This window comes from Entelurus aequoreus, linkage group LG09 (genome assembly GCF_033978785.1).
Source record: "Entelurus aequoreus isolate RoL-2023_Sb linkage group LG09, RoL_Eaeq_v1.1, whole genome shotgun sequence".
Lineage (NCBI taxonomy): Eukaryota > Metazoa > Chordata > Actinopteri > Syngnathiformes > Syngnathidae > Entelurus > Entelurus aequoreus.
The window spans coordinates 35899942-35920398 of NC_084739.1; the positions used below are offsets into that span (position 1 = coordinate 35899942).

The 20457-nt window shown below is 40.8% G+C and overlaps 2 protein-coding genes across 6 annotated transcripts in view; one reads left to right on the forward strand and one right to left on the reverse strand.

Moving 5' to 3' along the window:
- Nucleotides 1-1636, forward strand: part of lrrfip2 (leucine rich repeat (in FLII) interacting protein 2) — a 39742-nt gene extending 38106 nt beyond the window's left edge. For 2 of the 5 annotated variants that reach the window (XM_062058654.1, XM_062058657.1), the window contains one exon: nt 963-1628. In XM_062058654.1, coding sequence (XP_061914638.1) covers nt 963-1073 — 111 coding nt within the window. In that variant the 3' untranslated portion in view covers nt 1074-1628. Of the gene's footprint in view, nt 1-962 lie in introns of all 5 variants that reach the window. The other 3 variants (XM_062058658.1, XM_062058652.1, XM_062058653.1) reach the window with 3 other exon arrangements.
- mlh1 (mutL homolog 1, colon cancer, nonpolyposis type 2 (E. coli)) lies at nt 1512-20183 on the reverse strand. Its single transcript, XM_062058651.1, has 19 exons — nt 19689-20183; nt 19528-19618; nt 17866-17964; nt 17709-17782; nt 17573-17645; nt 12128-12219; nt 11091-11133; nt 10935-11023; nt 10758-10870; nt 10593-10686; nt 8529-8682; nt 6312-6640; nt 4338-4501; nt 2890-2998; nt 2741-2804; nt 2505-2669; nt 2350-2442; nt 2174-2284; nt 1512-2091 (listed from the first exon to the last, which is right to left on the reverse strand). Exons 1-19 carry the CDS (start codon nt 19793-19795, stop codon nt 1936-1938), a joined length of 2220 nt encoding a protein of 739 aa, XP_061914635.1. The 5' UTR covers nt 19796-20183; the 3' UTR covers nt 1512-1935.
- Nucleotides 20184-20457: the final 274 nt, after the last annotated feature.

Below are 20457 nucleotides of genomic sequence, written 5' to 3' on the forward strand. Positions count from 1 at the left end.
AACAAAGGCTTCTCAGTGGGTGAGATAACTCCTGTAAATGACTGGCTTAGAATGGGCAAAAGTGTAGATGTGTGTGTCCAAGTTAAAGGAAATGGCGGGCTGTCTTCTTCGAATGGATTTATAACAATCTATGCAAGCTGGGTTACGTTTGCTGTGGTCTGGATCAACATGGCACACAAACCACTATCAGAAATGCAGGCAATATTACATACAGATAATATGTCATGAGAAATGCAAATATAAATTAAATACACAGAAGACATAGGAAATGAAATGAGCATAATGATGCAATATGTACATAAAGCTTGCCTAAATAGCATGTTAGCTTGCAGTCATTCACTGACCAAATATGTCTGATCAGCAATCCACACAAGTCAATAACATCAACAAAGTTCACCTTTGTGCATTCACGCACAGCATGAAATGTTTGGTGGACAAAGAATGAGTGGCATAAAATATGTCTTTCTCCAGCATCGTTAAAGAAAGTTGTACATGTAAACAAGCTACTGTGAGTTCAAGGACCGCCAAAATTAGTAGGACAAAATGGCGCGCGCCAAATACTCTCATCAGAGTATCATGTTTAATATAAACAGTGGGATTTCTAACAATTAGGAAGGTTTGTGTCATGTTTGCCATCCTACAGAAACCATATTAAAACAAAAATATGTTTTACCCCCGTCTTTTTCTTTCTCATACATTCTTGAAAAAGCTCCAGGGAGCCACTAGGGCGGCGCTAAAGAGCCGCAGGTTGCAGACACTCGCACTAGACAGTACATTCATGCACATGACAAGCATACAGCCAGAAAAGTCAAATAATTAATCCAATTGCAGTATTTTTACTGTATTGGGATACGACTACACAACACCACTTTATTGCTACTGTAGTGTGTCAGTCATGAGCATGTTTTGTGTGTGTGTGTGTGTGTGTGCACTAACATGACACTTGTGTTGTTGCCTGGCAGCTGCGCACATCTCTGGACAAGATAGAAGAGATGGAGATGACCAACAACCACCTAGTAAAGCGTCTGGAAAAGATGAAGGCCAACAGGAACGCTTTCCTCTCCCAACAGTGAGGACAAGCCAGCATCACCACAGAAGCCCTTAAATTCTCACCGAAGACTGCCATGTAGCTCCAGCTCCAACACTTCATGTGTAGCTCGCCAACAACACTTGACAACTCCAGGCATGGACAACAAAATGAGAGCAGAGCCGCCAGACGTGTCGGGTTTGTTCTGGCCCGGCAGTTGCAGAGACTCTAAAGTAAAGTAAATCTGTCACTGAGAAACACGTGTGAGGACGTTTCTACTTTCTTTTTGTTGTTTGCAAGAATTTTGTGGATTGTGGCAGGCAGCTTTGGCTGTTGGTTTTCTTTAGGTAATTGCATGAATGAGTATCATGATGCTTTTAAAAGACTGTCACGGCTGCACTGGCTCTGCACCCTCCAGCTTCCCTCACAGTCAAAGTGCCTTTTTCACACTAGCAGTCACTCTGCTCCATCATCTACGCTTTTAACTGTATATCAGAGAGGTGCAGATGGAACATACCTATATACAACAAACTGCTGCAGTTTTCCTGACCTTTTGTTTTTTCAAATATTTAAAAGATTCTTGAAAATAAATGTGTAATTTACAAAACTGTGCCTTTTATTTCGTTTTTTTTTCTTTCAAAGCAGTCTTGCTATGGTGTACATTGATGGAAATTACATTTTTTCAGTCCCCTCTTGTGGAAACTTTGGTCAGTCCCTGATTTTCCCACCCTACTCTTGGCATGGCACACCAGCAGTGAGGGCATACATTCCATCCAGTCTGTTTGGGGGGGATGGTGATGATGTGGTTAAAGCTGACGCACTTTAAACTTGCAGCTCTTCATTCTTTACCACACTGAAAAACACTTGACCCAAAAGCATCAATAAATGAGGTATTTAATTTCAAGTTTTTAACACCTTTCAAACACTTTATAAAGGTCGGGTAAGTTGGCGATCTGCAGCAATGTGCCGTCCTCGCTGTAGCGCTTGGGAGGACTGATGAGAGTACGTAGTGCCTTACACACCACGTGCTCAACTTTCCATCGCCATGAATTCAGCTCCGGGTCCTGACGTAAATAAGCCGAAGGCATTTTTTTAATTTTATTTTTTACAATAGTAAGCTTGGTTAAGCAACATGTCTGCTCCCACCTGTTCCTCCCCAGGCTCCGCCTCCAGGATGTATCGCTTCCTGATGGAATAGAACATGCTGCACTCTTTGCTGAAGCCTTGGAAGCATTCCTTTTCGTTGTCCCAGTTCACCTGCAACATGTAAGAAAAGTAATGATGTTGGGATCAAGGAGCAGTCTTAACTAGATGATCCCCACCTCTGTTGCCAGGCGGAGGATAAACATGGGCAGGCCCTCCATGACCGGAGTGTACTTGTCAAGCAGCAAAGGTAGTCCTCGAAGATTTCCCTCCTGGAACGTGCAAACTTAATTTACTGTAAGACCAAATGAGAAGAAATGTAATCAAGCCTGACTTGATCTATCTCCATGGAGAAGTAGTCCTCCAGCATCTCTGCTTTCTTCTTCAGGAACTCCACAATATACTGAGCCAAGCCTTCTTTGGGGCCGTCCTCTTCAGTCCAGCCACTTTCCTCCAAGTCCAGAGCCAACATGGCCAAGTCATAAATAGGAGCTGGGCTCTAGAATCCAAAAATAATGCATTATAAAAACCCCGGATGAGAATGTTCTACTTAGATAAGACGTGACTTACTGATAGTCTCAGGACACCAAAGTTGCCAAAGTCGTAGATGAGGATTTGGTAGAAGAGTTCCTGGCTGCAGAACAACAAAGCGTAAGCAAAGTGTGTCCCCACTAGTGTCTCTTTTCTTCTACTTCGTCTTTTCTTCTAGTGTGTCTGACCTGAGTCGTGTGGTGTCGAGCAGGTAGAGTTTGGTGTGATGCTGGATGAGAGTCCACTGGGGGTTAATGCAGCCCACAAACGAGTGATTTTGCAACATCTCCTGAAGACCTGGAGGCACACGCAAGAAAACGAGTGCTGACTGAAGACCAAGAGGTCTTTAGATCACATATGTCAGAGTCAAGGCCCGCGGGCCATATCCGGCCCGCGAGAAGGTTTTTTACGGCCCTTGGGATGATCTTGATTTATTATTAGAACCGGCCCGCAGACCGCAGATCTTTTTTTTTTTTTTTTTTTTTTTTTTTTTTTTTTTTTTTTTAGACCGCAGATCTTTTACACGCACCAAGCGGATGCCGGTCCAAGGTTCCGAAAGGGGGCGAGCGGCCCGCCGGGACGCGCCTGCCGGCCGAAGGGCTGCAGCCCGGCCGTCAGTCGCGGAGCCCGCCGTGCCACGCGCGCCAAGGGGGCGGGCCGAAACCCGGCCCCGAGGCCCTGAGACTTCTGCTTTGTTTCCCCAAACCGCGCGTCACCGCCGGGCCCGCACCACCGTCGGGCTGCAGCCCGAGCGTCGGTGGCGGAACCCGTCATGTGCCGCGCGCGCCAAGCGGAGCGGGGGGGTCAAGCGGGCCGAAACCCGCAGGCCACCCCCTCACCACGAGGCCCTGAGACTTCTGCGTTTGACCCCTACGCGCGGCCCGTCGGGACGCGCCCGCCGTCAAGCCACGAGGGCCAGCCGTCGGGTCGCGGAGCCCGCCGTGCCACGCGCGCCAAGGGGCGGGCCGAAACCAGCGGGGGGTTTCGGGCACCCAACTCGCCTCCCTCCCACGGAGGGAGGAGGGGGGTTTAATGTGAACATTACTGTGCAATCACATATTTAGAGTTTTTACTCAATTCAAGTTTAAAAGTTAAAGTTTAATATTTGTTTTCACTGCATGTTACTTCTCCTTAAACAAAGTGTTGTTTTTGATTTATAGATTTTTGCACTTTATTTTATTGTATTTCAATTTAATTATATTTTAAAAATATTTCAGTTGAGTGGATGATAGAAAATTGCTATTATTGTTTTTTTCTTTGAAGTAAATTTAGCCCACTTTTGCTAAAATAGAAAATATAGGCTACTGATGGTGCCTTGAATACCGGTTTCTTTCATTTAATGTTCATGTTATGGGGATTTTTATATAAAGGAAATTTGTCTTTTGTGTCTGTTGAAAATTAAAGATTACTGACAGAGCCATAAGAAAATATTGCTTTATTTATCTGATCATATTGGAATATATTTGTTAGGTTTTCAGTAGGTTCAATTAGGTTCACTAGACTATATGCGTCATTTAAAAATTTTTCAATGAACATTCGAACAGTCCGGCCCTCGGCTTGTAGCTAAATTTTTTATTTGGCCCTCCGTCCATTTGACTTTGACACCCCTGCTTTAGATGAATGACAGGCCTGTCACCTTTGTGTGTGTTCTGGCTGATCTCTCCTCTCAGATCTTTAATGCTGCCCAGTTTGATGACTCGTCTCTTAGGTGTGGATGCCGCTGTCAGCTCCTCCTTTCCTACCTCTACCACCTCCTCCTCCTCCTCCATCGCCTGTTCCTCCTCCTTCCTGGGGCGTTTCCTAGTAGGCAATAAACATGCATTTTCACGCATTAAGAATTTCGTCCACTAGGGGGCAGAAGTAAACCACTAGAATTAGGTAGTTGCCTCATACAAATAGTCAAAGGTCAAATTAAAGCTGTTTATGATTTTTCTAAAAGTTTTTTTTTTTTTAAGTACATTTTAGATTACAGTACATGTAAAGTACTAAATTATTATATAGCTAGGTCAAACTAGCTTGATTTTTCCCCTTAAGAAAATATATATATAGAAAATAAAATGAACTATTTATAAAATTTTAGATTACATGTAAAATACTCAATGTATTATACTGATTTTATACTGAAAGCAATAAAAACATATATATTGTTTATTTTTTGTTATATGAAATATGCCCGAATGAATTATATATGTTGGTCAAATTAAAGCATTTTTTTCTAAATTTCTAAATTATTGTATGGATAATGGTTACATATATTTAATTGTATGTAAAGTACTAAAAACAGCAATTTACTTCTTTTTTTTTAAAGTATTTTAAAAAATACATATTTGTATCTATAGTTTTATATTAATTAAATAGTCAAAATCATCGGTGGCCAAAATGAGGCCTTTTTATTTTCCTTTTTTTACAATATGATAAAAATTACGTTCTCAAAATGCAGGTTTTACATTACATTCATTGTCTGTAATGCAATTGCTTGTATTAAAACGTGTGTAAACTTGACAGCACACGTGATGCATAGCTGATGTACTAAACTTGTGCATAGAGAACTGCATCTCTTAAGTGAGTAAAACAAGAATCGGAATCCATTTAGAGTGTCTGTCTTCATTAAAATGCAGAATATATGCTGATCATCAAAACGCTCACAATACCGGCTGAGAAAATCTAATTATAATTATTTAGCAAATCCAGGACTTCCTCTAAAATGCCCATAAAAAGTGATACATTTCAGCTGTGCTTAAAACAGCAAAACGCCACAGGTAGACAGACACATGATAACAAGAATGGGCAGTAAATGAGTATCTCCATGGTGAAAGTCGTGTAGTACACGCAAAATCCCCATTTAAATAAGGCAGTCTGCACCCGTTATCAATTGTACACGCAGTCTTAGTAGATTACATGCAACAGGCCCACTAATAGTACACACAATTTTATAGTGTGCACACGCTGTTTAGTGCGTGGTATTTGGATCTTAGCAAGTCAGGCCCAGATGTTACAGCTGTATTCCAAAATGGAATTAATTAATATTTGTCCTCAAAATTCTACACATTATACCCCATAATGACAAAACATTTGTTGACACAATTATTAAAATGTATTAAAAATGAAAAACTAAGAAATTACATGTACATAAGTATTCGACCATAAGCACACAGCCAAGATATCAAAGGTATGACTTCAGGACAACTCTGTCAATGTCATTGAGAGGCCCAGCCAGAGCCCAGGTTTTGAATCCAATTGAACATCTCTGGAGAGATCTGAAAATGGCTGTGCATCAACGCTTCCCATCCAACCTGATGGACCTTGAGAAGTGCTGCAAAGAGGAATGGGCAAAACTGCCCAAAGATAGGTGTGCCAAGCTTGTGGCATCGTATTCACAAAGACTTGAGGCTGCCCAAGGTGCATCAAAAAAGTATTGAACAAAGGCTGTGAATACTTGCAGTATATAATAGACTATACACAGTATATCCATTCATACAATATATCACTTAAATTTGTTTTCATGTAAAGAAAAAAAATAAACCCTGTATGTATATATATATATATACACACACACACACACACATATATACTGTACGATATAGAGGTATTTGATATCTATAAAATGTACCTTTGGACATCATGGACTTTGGTGCTGCTGTCTTTGTCCTCCTTTGGCAGCTCAGCCTCCATCTGGTCCAGAGCCTCCAGCATGTCAACATCATCCATCTCTACGCCATCAGACTTGCCCGCCATGGCATTGGGCTCCACGTCGCTTGGCCCGCCAGGTTCAGGCTCGGGAAGCTGCTTCTCTTTTGGCAGGAGAAAGGCGTCCAGCTTCTGAGCTCGACAGTCAGTCCTCACCATCTGATGGGCGTAGACTCGCTCGGTGGACTCGGACGTGGCGCTGGACGACTTGACCTCACCTCCACTACACACAGACAGCCCGGGAAGCAACGTCTGCAACAACATGTAATAAAATGTAAATTACACAATTTATATAATCACTATGCAAATTGTTATTATTATCATTATAGTTATTAACATTATTATAATGCCGAACAGATCTGGCAGGCCCAAACGTTTAGTGAGGGTATGCTGGGAACATTTGGCAGAGGCTCCTGTCCACCAGATCTTCAACTCACACCTCAGGCAGAGCTCCTACTGCATTCCAAGGGAGGTGGGGGACATTGAGTCAGAATGGGCCGTGTTACCTACCTCCATTGCTGCTGATCGAAGCTGCGGTGCCTGTCGTGCCCGCAACCTCGGAACCCGATGGTGGACACCACAAGTAAAGGCGGCCGTCAAGTTGAAGAAGGAATACTTTGAGGATCTCCTCAATCCTACAGATACACCCTCCGTGGAGGAGGCAGAGTCTGAGGCCACAAACGCGGACATGTCCATCACTGGAGTCGAGGTTGGTGAGGTACGGTAATCAAAAAACTGCCCAGTGACAAGGCCCCAGCAGAGTACGAGATTCGCCCCGAATACCTCAAGGCTCTGGATGTTGTGGGACTGTCGTGACTGACACGTCTCTTCAACATAGCGTGGAAGTCTGGGGCAGTACCTCTGGATTGGCACATCGGAGTGGTGGTCCACCTTTTCAAGAAGGGGGATAAAAAGGTGAGTTCCAATTACCGGTACAGAGGGATCACACTTTTCAGCCTCTCGGGAAAAGTCTGCTGCAGGGTGGTGGAGAGGAGAGTCGGTCGTTAGTCGGGCCTCGGATTCAGGAGAAACAAAGTGGTTTCCATCCTGGTCGTGGAATACAGAACTAGATTCATACCTTTGCTGGAGTTCTGAAGGGGGCATAGTAGTTTGCTTAGCAAGTCAAAATGTGTTTTGTGGATTTGGAAAAGGCATTTGATCGTGTCCTTCGCAGTGTCCTGTAAAATCGGAGAAGGATTATGGTTCGCATTGCCGGTAGTAAGTCAGACATGTTCACAGTGGACGGTGGACTCCGCCAGGGCTTCCCTTTGTCACTGATCCTGTTCATTATTTCTATAGACAGAATTTTTAGGTGCAGTCAGGATGTGGAGGGTTTCCAGTTTGGTGGCCAAAGGATCGCATCTCTGCTTTTTGCAGATTATGTGGTCCTGTTGGCTTCATCAGGCTGGGACCTTCAGCGTTCACTGGGGGGGTTTTCAGCCGGGTGTGAAGCTGCTGGGGTGAGGATCAGCACCCCCAAATCGGAGGCCATGGTTCTCAGTCGCAAAAGGGTGGACTGCACCCCCTAGTTCGGGATGAAAGTTCTGCCTCAATAGGAGGAGTTCAAGTATCTCGAGGCCCTGTTCAAGAGTGAGGGAATAATGGAACGCGGGATTGACAGATGGTCTGCTGCCTGTATGGTCGCAAATACAGGTAGAAGTATGTCTGAGGGTGTCTGGGATCACACTCAGACATAGGGTGAGGAGCTCGGTTATCCGGGTATAGCTCAGAGTAGAGCCACTTTACGTTGATACGAGCCAGCTGAGGTGGTGGTGTTTCGGGCATGTCCAGCCAGGAGGAGGCCTTGGGGCAGACCTAGGACACTAGCTGGCCTGGGAACGCCTCAATGTCCCCTCTGTGGAACTAGAGTTGGCCGGGGACAGGGAAGTCTGGGCATCTCTGCTTAGACTGCTGCCCCTGCGACCCACACTCAGATAACCAGTGGAAAAAAGGATGGATGATGTGAATTATGTATAAAATAAATGTGGATTTTACACTTTGTATAGCAATCATGTGAATTATATAATTTACATAATCATGTGAATTATAGCACTTAGTATATATTCATTATATAAATTATATACCGTTGTTGAATTATTGTTCCTAAGATGCCGCAATATTGAGACACATCAAGTTGTACCTGAGTGAAATATGTACGCGAGGAGTTGGAGCCCAGCAGTTTGCCTTCGACGTGTTTCTGAACGCTCTCGATGACGCCATCCTCGTGCAGAAAATGCACCTCGTGCTTTGTTGGATGCACGTTCACATCTACATTCTCAGGGGCGATCTCTAAACTGTGTGGATCAAGAAACAAAACAAAACAAAAACTGTAAAGATATTCATAATATACGCTTTAGCATTTCATTGAACTTGGATTGAATTAAGTTATTAGGGAAAAAATTACCACTGAGGAACATATTATTGGAAGCTGATTGTTGCGATGAATTAAACAACCGAATGAGGTTAGATACATTATGGCCGTCTACGACTATGCATATCAAGTTGATAAGTGTTTTTCTTCCAAGGGAACTGCACTTTTTTGGAATTTAGCCTATCATTCACAATCCCTATGTAAGATTTTTTTTTTTTTATGCATTCCAGTTCCTAATATACAACAAGTTTGAGGTGGCTAACAAATAAGCCAATGGGAGTACACTGTTTTGCCCATAAAGCCCCCTAAAAACAACCAAAATCTGCCAACAATTCTCCATTTACATCTCATGACCTGAATATTAACCAAGTGTTAGCGATTATGTTATTATAAGCGCTAACGCAAAGGAACTACTTTTAGCGGAGAAGAGATCAGAGCGGTTACTAGCTTATGCGGCTATTGACATATTAAGCCGATGAGCTGCTGCATCGCCTCTAAATTGGTAAAATTAATTCTAGATTCAAGTTCATGCCTCTCCCTTGTATAGTAAAAGAATGTGGCCATAAACCGAGAAGTTGGTCAACTTTGACATCCAACTTAGACCCGAGATCCCGAGAAAGACATGAAAAGACGCTCATTTGCGGCACCTTTTTTTTAACCCTTCGTGAGTATTATTATTATTTCTATATCTAAAGAAGATATACACATTCCATCAGTCAGCATCCCAGTGAGAGCAGACATTGTACAGTAAGTGAACATTTCCTTATATCCGTAGTTTGTATTTCTTAATTCGCACTAAGTAATACTAATGCATAAAGCTTATAATTGTCTCACCAAAGCTGGCTTTGTTTAGCACACAACTTTTAAAACATGTAGATCATCCTCCTTATATACAAGCTAAAATATATAAGTTTCTGGATCATATTTAGTCCCAAAGTAGTCTTTGTTGTCTCTCTTGAAGTCTGCCGTTAGTAGTAGTGTTGCTGTTGTTGAAGGGAAAAGTGAACGTTGTGATGCTTAAAATGAGCAAAATACAAAAATATTACCGGTACAATGTATTAGTGATATGCCTGTTACTACATTACATATATACTTACAGCGTGTATATAAAACCTTGATGGAGACTTTTGAATGTTTTTAGAGCGCTTTATAGGCTTAATAGAGGGACTCCCATTACCGCCATTTTTAGCTGACTTTTGCTAGCGTTTATTTCAGAGTTAAAATGCATAAAAAATAAAAACATGTGATCTTGTCTTACGTAAGGATTGTAAATGATAGGCACAACTTAAAGCATAAAAGTACTGAAACATTTGTCACAACAACATACAGTACAGCCTCAAAATTGAGGCTCAGTGAAGGAGTATCGAGTTGTCCTGCCACAACTCTCACACCTTCGGCGTGCTAAAAATAGGTTCTGTTCACACTTCTACAGTACATCCCACTTGTATAGTTCTTCTACATAACAAAACAGTACAGGTTAGACCGTTGGAGCTTATGATGTCATGAATGTGGAGTGTCTCCATAGTACATGCAAACTCCTCATTTAAAAAGGGTGGTCTGTACTAGTTGTCAATTGTGCACAGTCTTAGTAGATCACACAAACACACTTAATAAATGTACACACAATTTTATAGTTTGCACGAGCTTGGTATTTGGATCTTATTAGATCAGGCTCTTCGTATATTGCCACATTCTTGTGTCATTCCCAGCTGAAAGGTAGTCATTTAACACATACGGATTCACTTGAACGCCACATGTATCTCGGCTATGAACCCAAGTGTCATCATGATGTTTTCACTCGCAAAAAAAAAACATTTACACTAATATCGTCACCTGAGATAAAGAAAGGGGTGTGTGTTCTTGGGCAGGTATGCAGCATAAACCGTCTCCACCGCCTTCTTCAGAGTGCTCGACTCCACCAGACGGTCTGAAGAATGGCAAGCTGCAATTAGTCATTTGATGATTCTATTGAGTAAGCGACGTTTGTTTGCTACGTACGATTGATGAAGAGGACCATGATGCATTTCTTGACAGAGTAGTTTGCGTTGGAGATGTAGCCCTTCATCTTGTAAGCTAGCTTCTGGTCCTCGCAGGAAACTTCGATCAACTCCCTGAGAACACTCAAGACGTTAGCAGAAATGGTGATAAAAGTGCACACGTCTTTCCTAATGATACCTGCTGACTGCATTGCCAAAAACTCCTCGAATATTATCCACCACAGACGCATTGGGTAAAGTCCTCACGTCTGCGACTGTCTCTCCTTGCTGGAGGATGACAGCAAGAGAATGATGAGGTTAAAAATGTTTCTATTCTTGGGTCGGTTGATCTCACCTTTTTGACAGAAAAGCTCTTTCCTGAATTGTGTATGGCGTACCTGGAAAAAACGAGACATACCAAAGGTATTAAAGCAGTGATTCTCAAACTGTTTCACCAAGTACCACCATAAGACCAACATTGAAATACAGTAGCGAAGTAGGCCTAAGTATTAATTAAAAACAAGGCAGATGTTTTATTTAACAAGTGTATTTAATATATGTAACATTGCATACAGTTTGAAGAGTAACACTGTGTTTTATATATAGAAAAATAAAACACCGTACTTTAATCATATGATTATTTGGCCTACCACTAGATGAAGCCCGCATACTACTATTGGTGCACAGGTGCACATACCACAGTTTGAGAATCACTGCATTAAAGTAACCAAGAAAGACACAGCAGACCTCCGCCAACCCAAAGGGTTCCCCACAAATAGTTGAATGTATTAAGTGAAAGTGCATTTATTATTGAAAATGTAAAAGTTTATCTCTGCCATCGCTTAGTAACACGACAAATAAGTACGATAACTTTAGTAGCAGGTATTATTGTAGTCACTAGGTTTATTTGTATTGTTTACGTCCGTGATTTCCATTAATAGCAGGTAGGAAGAGCGATCAAAATAATTAGAAAGACACACCCGAGTTTTAGGTATACACCGCAAAAATGCATACCAGTCAACACTCCCGTTTTCTCTGGGAAACCCCCATATTTTGCCCTTCTTTCCCAGCAGCCTCTAATTCTTGTATTATGTTGAAAGAAATCCTGCTGTTGGGCACAACACCTAGTAGACATCTGTCTAACATCCTGTTGCCCTTCAGTGCCATGGCCTGCCACATAATTTGAACGGTGGCTCATCCACTTTCTATGTTCATATTTTTACTCAATTTGCAAGAATGTGTTGTTTCTACAAACATGTATTATCCATAAAGTTTCATGGAAAGCAGAGCTGCATTTTTTGTGTAACCATGCTTACTAACCAACCAATTAACAATCTTTGTCATACCTGCGTTTTTTGGAAGTAAAGATAAGAATAGTTCTTATGACAGCACCTGCTAACCACCTCTACAATCCTGGAGTGCTCATCACTGGGACTTTTTAAAGCTTTCCTCCTGGTGGACACATTATAGAAGAGATCCTCCACCTGTACACAGAAAGGACAAACTATCAGTATACACACACAGCGATGTCGGCTACACAATGTAATGAGACTGAAAACATAAGCTGTATTGATTGACATTGTTTAGAAGTGCAGTGGAACCTGGATTAATGAACCCCTCATTGTGCAAACTTTTTGACTCAAAAACTACAAAGCGGATAAAATTATGCTTATATGTACGATCTTTGTCTCAGTGGACGAATGTTACAGCCACCCATTCTATTGCCTCGCAGCGCAGCCATTTTGCACGGGCTGATGGATCTCCAGTGCTAATTGTCATCTCACAGTGCTGTCGTTAACTACTGTGCTCGGTGTGCTTTATAAGAGTTTTTTAGCCTTTTTATAACATGTTTAGTTTTGCTCAATAGGAGTTCAAAGAAAGCAATGGACAAGCAATGTGTGGTTTAAAAATATTCAGTAAGCATCTACAGCAGGCCTATTCAATTGGCGGCCCGTGGGCCACATCCAGCCCGCCAAAGCTTTTCATTCGACCTGCCGAACATCGCCCAAATAGGCTTGATGAAACCATTAAAATAGGGTGGAGCATGAATGCAGTACCCCCATCACCCCGTAGGGGGAAACAGCGAGGAATGTGTCAAAATGAAGCAGCAGTGGGATGAGTAGAAGACAACGACTAATTCATCCATCCATCCATCCATCCATCCATCCATCCATTTTGGGGTCGTGGGGGGTGCTGCACCCTATCTCAGCTACATTCGGGCGGAAGGCGGGGTACACCCTGGACAAGTCGCCACCTCATGACAGGGCCAACACAGATAGACAGACAACATTCACAGTCACATTCACACCCTGAAAAAAAATCAAAATAAATTGCAAAAAACAGACTTTTAACAACGACGGGACAACCAAGTATAAACGTTCTGCCGCGAGCAAGTGCTCGAGTCATTGTTTTCTGGCGGCCCTTTTAAGCAATGGACACATTGATCCAGACAAGCTGCAACAATGGTAGAAATCCCAGCGTGTAAGCTTAATCACAAAACTTGGTCAAACATTTGTAAGTTGATATTGTGCAAAAATATATTTTGTTTGTTTTGTACTGAAATTGCTGACTTCGTGATGTCTTTTGTATTCGTGGTCGTGTCATACTTGCCAACCCTCCCGATTTTCCCGGGAGACTCCCGAATTTCAGTGCCCCTCCCGAAAATCTGCCGGGGCAACCATTCTCCCGAATGTTCCCGATTTCCACCCACTCACCCAGCCAACAATATTGGGGGCGTGCCTTAAAGGCACTGCCTTTGCGTGCCAGCCCAGTCTCATAATATCTACGGCTTTTCACACACACAAGTGAATGCACTGCATACTTGGTCAACAGCCATACAGGTCACACTGAGGGCGGCCGTATAAACAACTTTAACACTGTTACAAATATATGCCACACTGTGAACCCACACCAAACAAGAATGACAAACAAATTTCGGGAGAACATTCGCACTGTAACACAAAATAAACACAACAGAACAAATACTCAGAACCCCTTGCAGCACTAACTCTTCTGGGACGTTACAATATACACCCCCCGCTACCCCATACCCCCCCCCTCCACCTCAACCCCGCCCCCCCCCCCCCCCCCCCCCCAACCACGCCCACCTCAACCTCTCTCCCCCCATCTCCCGAATTCGGAGGTCTCAAGGTTGGCAAGTATGGGTCGTGTTGGTATTTGTCTGAGAGTAACTTTGCCGATCAAACCTTGTTTGATATGTGTAGCGGTAAATTTGACCAGTAGAGGGCGACAACACTACACCTAACTGTGATAAGTCACATACTGTTTTTGCAATTTTTGGTGTGTTGGTGTTGTGTAATTTCTGTATGTGTAAACATTTGTAGTTTATTGTGTGAATATATTAACACTAAACATTTTATTTGATTTATGTAAAATACACAATGGATATTATACTTTTGTGTTTATTTTAAGTTTATATTTTCAGTCTTACAAACCTAAATGAAGGAAGAAGTGTAAATAAATGAAACTGAGGAAGGAAAAGAATGCAAAGGAAGGTACATCAGTCCTCAACAAAACTTCTAGAGCTTCTGTTTCTTCATGCTTTTAACTAGCTGCACAAACTGGAAATTAATAGCAAGGGCAGAATAATGAATTTATTGACAGTGCAGTGTGAAAGCTGATGTGTTTACTTTGCAACTAAGTAAACACAGCCTCAAAGAAATATAACCCCCGGAGGCATCTTTTCTGACAAAACATTCACATTTCGATGTCCGGCCCCTGAGCCCTTGGGCTTTTGAAACTGCAGCCCTCTTCATTGTGTCGTTGAAAAGCCCTGGGGCCGTATTTATCAAGCGTCTTAGAGTGCCATTTTACACTTAAGTCCTGAGAATTTGCGAAATTTAGTCCTACTCTCAAACTTAAGAATAAAAGCTATTTATCAACTTTCTTAAGTCTAAGAATCACTCCTACTCTCCACGATATTTAAGAGACCTTCAGAGGTGTCCTAAGTGGTTAGGAGTTGCCAGCAGGGGATGGCACTGAGGCGAGAGAGACGTGCACGAACGTTCAGGGAGCGGAAGGATGTCCTGGCTTTGTTTGATGACGAGCAGCTGAGCAAACGGTATCGTTTAGACCGAGCGGGTATTATGTATATATATATATATATATATATATATATATATATATATATATATATATATATATATATATATATATATATATATATATATATATATATATATATATATATATTATATATATAGAGCCACCCACACCAGTTTCAAATTAGTTGCCTAATTAATGAATTGGAAAGAAAAGGAAACATTTATTTTTGATTAATTGCCAATATTGTTTGTTTGTTTTGTATTATTTTGTAGTTTATTGTCAAAATATACACTCCCATTGTCCACTTAAATATTTCTAAGATATTTCTTTATTCTTAGACAAGGGATTCCCTTCCGTGATTGGTCATTTCTATGGACACAGAAATGACGTCACCTAAAATTCCGTTTACGGCACATAGTAATGTCGTAATTCAGCTCTGAGTGTGACACTTAAGATTCCGTCCTACACTTCGCTGAAAGTGTGAGTAAGACGCTTGATAACTAACTTTTAAGTGCAGCTTTCAGCGAAGAATTTCTTTACTCATAAGTCAACTCTTAGCAGACTTCTTAAGAGTAATTCTAAGAAGCTTGATAAATACGGCCCCTGATCTACAGCATTTCCACTGCAGGAACTTTTTAAGGAACTTTTCCATTTACCAGGGTAAACAAAGGTACCCCTGTGTTTCCACCAAAAACTACTACGCAACTTTATGCAGTTTATTGTTGTTTTTTTATTTCTTACAAACTTAATTTCAATAGACGAAACTACGAGAAGTGGACGGACTTTTTTAAATGTATTAATGGAAGAGTTTGAAGCTGGACTCGAAGCAATGACATCAGGTGCTTACTACTCTGACTTTGTTGGATAAATGTGAAATAAAGGAAACAGTAAACAAGTGGAACAAAGGTAACTAACATCAAATATTAACTATTTACTTTATTACATGGCAGCACGGTGTAACAGGGGTTAGTGCATGTGCCTCACAATACGAAGGTCCTGAGTTCAATCTCGGGCTCGGGATCTTTCTGAGTGGAGTTTGCATGTTCTCCCCCTGACTGCGTGGGTTCCCTCCGGGTACGCCGGCTTCCTCCCACCTCCAAAGACATGCACCTGGGGATAGGTTGACACTAAATTGGCCCTAGTGTGTGAATGTGAGTGTGAATGTTGTCTGTCTATCTGTGTTGGCCCTGCGATGAGGTGGCGACTTGTCCAGGTAGGTAGGCTCCAGCACCCCCCGCGACCCCGAAAGGAACAAGCGGTAAAAATTGGATGGATGGATAGACACTCCATTTGTGTCGTTGTTAGCCTCAACCCGAGCGAACAGAATGCTAATGCTAACAAGCTAAAGTGACGTGTGCGTGAGATAAACCTTGACACTTATTATTTCTATATTGTTATTTACAGCTGAAATGGACCAAAAGGAACCGCTTGACCCTCATGAATTCATCATTTACTGAGAGGACGACTTTCTGACTGTTGGACATTGCGGACAAAAGCCTGACATTTTCTGAACAATTTGGCACACTTTATTTCTTAAATCATATGGTTTTGTATATTATTGCTTTGTATTTAATTTACTTGCTTTATAGTGAAATAACTATGACCTAATATTGTCTGTTTATTTACATGGTATGAGTGTAAAAATAAGGTAAACCACGCCTCCATACGTCATCAGCCTGATTTGTATAAACTACCCTGAACTGTGAAATGCAGTAGAAACAAACCACACACTTCTACAGGAACCTATAGATCCAGGAACCAAAAGTTATTGAAATTTTGATTTAAAAAAGGCTTAATGTTAGGTTGTCAACATTGTCTCCCTCCCATGCCCCCCTCACTTTCGCTGCACGCCAAGTTTACAAAAGTTAAATCGGAACGGATTTTATTTGTATTCCTAATCTTTGTTGCATATGAGAAGGACAGATCAGCTAGTTGTTGTTGTTTTGGATTTGTTATAATGTAGTTATTTAGGTTACTAGATAGTTGATCCATCACCCTCGTTTTATGTTTGTTTGATATACAGTACTGTAAAGCACTTTATATTGGGTTCCAAGTGTACAAACATATAGTAAAATATGCACTTTTGTCAAGGCTGGAATCTCATGTTTACATTGTTTGTTATGCGGAAATGTGCTTCAATAAACAAACTTTTCTATTTATGAACACTGTTAAAAACCAATTACGTTCGTGAATCAATGTTGCACTGTATTTATTTTTTGAAATATTGTTTTCTTTCCCAAGTGGGAGAGATGTAGCTTCATTATTTGAGTCTATTATGAGAGATGGTGGTTACTGGATGTAATTGTCAAAGCCATGCGTCTTTGTGTCGGTGACCAATATTAGAAATAGTACAATACAGCCCTTGCCCAGACTTTTTCAGCTCAGCAACATGTCAAATAAGACAACACAATGAAGCAAAAACAACTGTTCGAGATATTACTTGTTATTGTATTACTTTGGAATGGTGTACAACTGCATTGCGTATCCTGCGCTGAAAAAAACTGTCCCCTCCCATGTAGCTATTGAATGAACCAACAGTATGATGCAAATTGAAGTACAACATTACTGTAAACTAAAACCACATACTGTACATGTATTGTTACATGAATACTTCCATGACAGTATCAATCAAAATTAAGTAATATCTTTTTAAAGCTTGTTGCAGCTTGTGTAATGGATCTCATTAGTTGTGCACCTGATAAAGTGACCGGTTTATTATCTAACACAACATTTTTTTTAGGGTGTGTAGAAAGTAAAAACCTACAAACTCACAAGTAGTTGTGTTCCCTGGTTTCCAGCACAGGGTTTTGGAGGACCTTTTAGTTTACCGTCACTATAGCTGGCCCTGCAAGGAAAAGAAGATGTGATGTCATCCTTCTTACTTCATGCAAGCTACATGTGACCATACCTGTAGGCACATTTGGCATCAGCGGTTTTTGTTGTTATAGTCACATGGGCAACATGGCTTATACTGGCCAGAGCCTGCAAACATAAACAACAGTGATTAGGTAGAGAAAGAAGTGTGTACAGTAAGTTTGTTTGGTTCAGTCAGTGTCGGTGCCCACCTCTCCTCTAAATCCGTATGTTGCAATGGCAGAGAGGTCCTCAAATGTCTGCAGCTTGCTTGTGGTAAATCGCTCACAAACTATTGTCATATCTTCTTTCTGCATCACAAATAAGTTGTGCTTAAAACATTTTAGGAAGCAATAGGTTCTTCACATAAACACTTTGGTTAATAATGGTTCTTCTGGGAGATGGAATTGTGAGTAATAAGAGGGAAAACACCAAAAAACATGATAGGAACAGGAATAACAGTCTTTAATGATTTTAATAATATATTTTTGATCAATCAATCAAAGTTTATTTATATAGCCCTTAATCACACGTGTCTCTCAAAGGGCTGCACAAGCCACAACGACATCCTCGGCTCAGATCCCACATGAGGGCAAGAAAAAACTCAACAATGGGATACTATGAGAAACCTTGGAGGGGACCCCTGTGTGCTTGTTGCCATGGGGAAGAGGCGGGGAAAAGGCAGGCCATGAGGCAGCAAGTACCTCTGCCTCAAATAGGGGGCGATATATTGTGAACTTGCAGTTCAATGCCTCAGCAGTACTCTGACTCGCCACACTGGGAGACGTGGGGGCACTCAAGCTAGCAGACAAATGTTTCTCCAGCGGAAGCCAGACTTTTTTTCTTTTTTTTTTTAAAACTGTATTTATAACAAACATGGCATTTTTATTAGAGTAAGCCAGCGTTTGTGGGTGTTTTTTGTCAGATGTTAAAAATATTGTTTTATTGCTTGTAATGAAATTGAATTAAATGAATGTGTCTGCCAATATGGAGGATTATATACTGTATCCAAAAAGAAATACTTCTTTAAACTGGATTTGATGAGAACATGAATGTGATCATACAAAGTATGTTTTCATGGAGGATAGCTATTGCTGCTTCAGATACAAATACAGAAATGTAAGATACACGCACAATACTTGATTCATTTTGTTGAAAGCAAATGGGACCAATAAGTATTTAATAACAACTTTATCAAATACTTTTTGGACCCATTTATTATATCATAATATCATTATGATAACGTTTTTATGAAAGCGAATAACTACCTTATTTTTCCTGTTACTCTAATGTGCATCCTAAATCAACAATGATTAGAGCTGCACATATGAATTTAAGTAACAAAAAACAAGAAAAAAAAATTCCAAAAGTATCTATGCCTCACCTGATGTATAGTTCACCGCACGTCACTGCATTCAAATTTATTTAATTTAATATATATTGTTAATGTTGTTCTTATTGTATTTAATTGTATGTTTATTTGTATTGTTGATCTTTATTTACCTTTTTCTCTTTAACATTATACAAGCTGTATACTAGTTAGTTTTTGGTTCGAACTCATAGTTGCTCATTAGTATAACACCCTTTTCCTTACATGTCCATGCATTGCTCCAAATTTATTTATTTATTTTTTTATTAGAAAATTGTGACACGGGACGTAAACAAACTTTCAATGACAAAATGTAAGCAAACACAATCATGTAAGTCTCATGGCATGGTGTGAATGATCACATGTGGAGAAGTGGAGAGGTTCATTAAGCTCTGCTTCTCTCTACTCCTTTTCAGACATTATGCAAATGTCCCACCATGTTTTTAACAACCAATGTGAGGTAATGCACAAAATAAATGAAGGCATCCTCCAGGTCTGTGCCTACCCTGATACCGGTGCCGTTGTCCTGAATCTGGAGCAGCTTTAGTCCACCGTCCTTTACGGTCACCTGGATGTTGGTAGATTTTGCATCCAGACTGCAACGTTAGACAACCGTGGTTACTTTTAGATGTTGTGTAACGTGACTTGTATTGTTGCGGCAGTTACCAGTTTTCAATCATTTCTTTGACAGCGTTAGCAGGTCGTTGAATAACTTCTCCAGCCGCTATTCGGTTAACAACCGTCTCGTCGAGCCTCCGGATAACTCCGGCCATGGTTTGGGGGTTACAACACTCCGCCTTCAGTTTCAGAGTGGCTAACAGTATAGTCGGCTCTGTCTTTGCATGTTAAAAGCTGCGTTGTTTACATATTACTGTGGTCGTGTAGAAAAACCGGAAGTTACTACACAGCCGGAAGAACAGGTTTAAAAAGAAAGACCTCTCATTTGCCTGCAAAAATATTTTTCAGTCACACACCTTGAGTCTATTTAAAAATAAGTATTTTGGATTCAGTTAATATTTAATATTAACAGTTTGTTACGTTTGAATGCATGTTGGCAATAATCAGGGCGTTGTTTTTCGTTTTCCATTTGCGTCGAATGCATTTTTTGAAAGCAACGCGCGCGCGGGCAAAAAAATTGGGCGATGGCTACGTATCATGAATGACGTCATCATGTCCGTTTTCTTCTTCGTGTGTATTGTGGCTTTAAGTTGGATTGTTAAAAATGTGCACAGCGCTACCAACAGGTGTGTTTGAATGTTTCATTTAACTCACTTCAATTCAATTTTAAGTTTATTATATATATATATATATATATATATATATATATATATATATATATATATATATATATATATATATATATATATATATATATAACAAAAGTTAGTCATGTATAAAGACAAAGTTTTGTGTTTATATTAGTTATTACGATCAG

What these genes read in the sequence shown, in the direction of transcription:
- mlh1 (XM_062058651.1), bottom strand. Translation starts at nt 19,795, where the DNA reads ATGGCCGGAGTTATCCGGAGGCTCGACGAGACGGTTGTTAACCGAATA. An exon ending in CATACGGATTTAGAGGAGAG is followed by an intron (nt 17,783 to 17,865) that starts GTGGGCACCGAC and finishes TTATGTTTGCAG; the next exon opens with GCTCTGGCCAGTATAAGCCA. An exon ending in ATTGTAGAGGTGGTTAGCAG is followed by an intron (nt 11,134 to 12,127) that starts GTGCTGTCATAA and finishes CGTTTTTTCCAG; the next exon opens with GTACGCCATACACAATTCAG.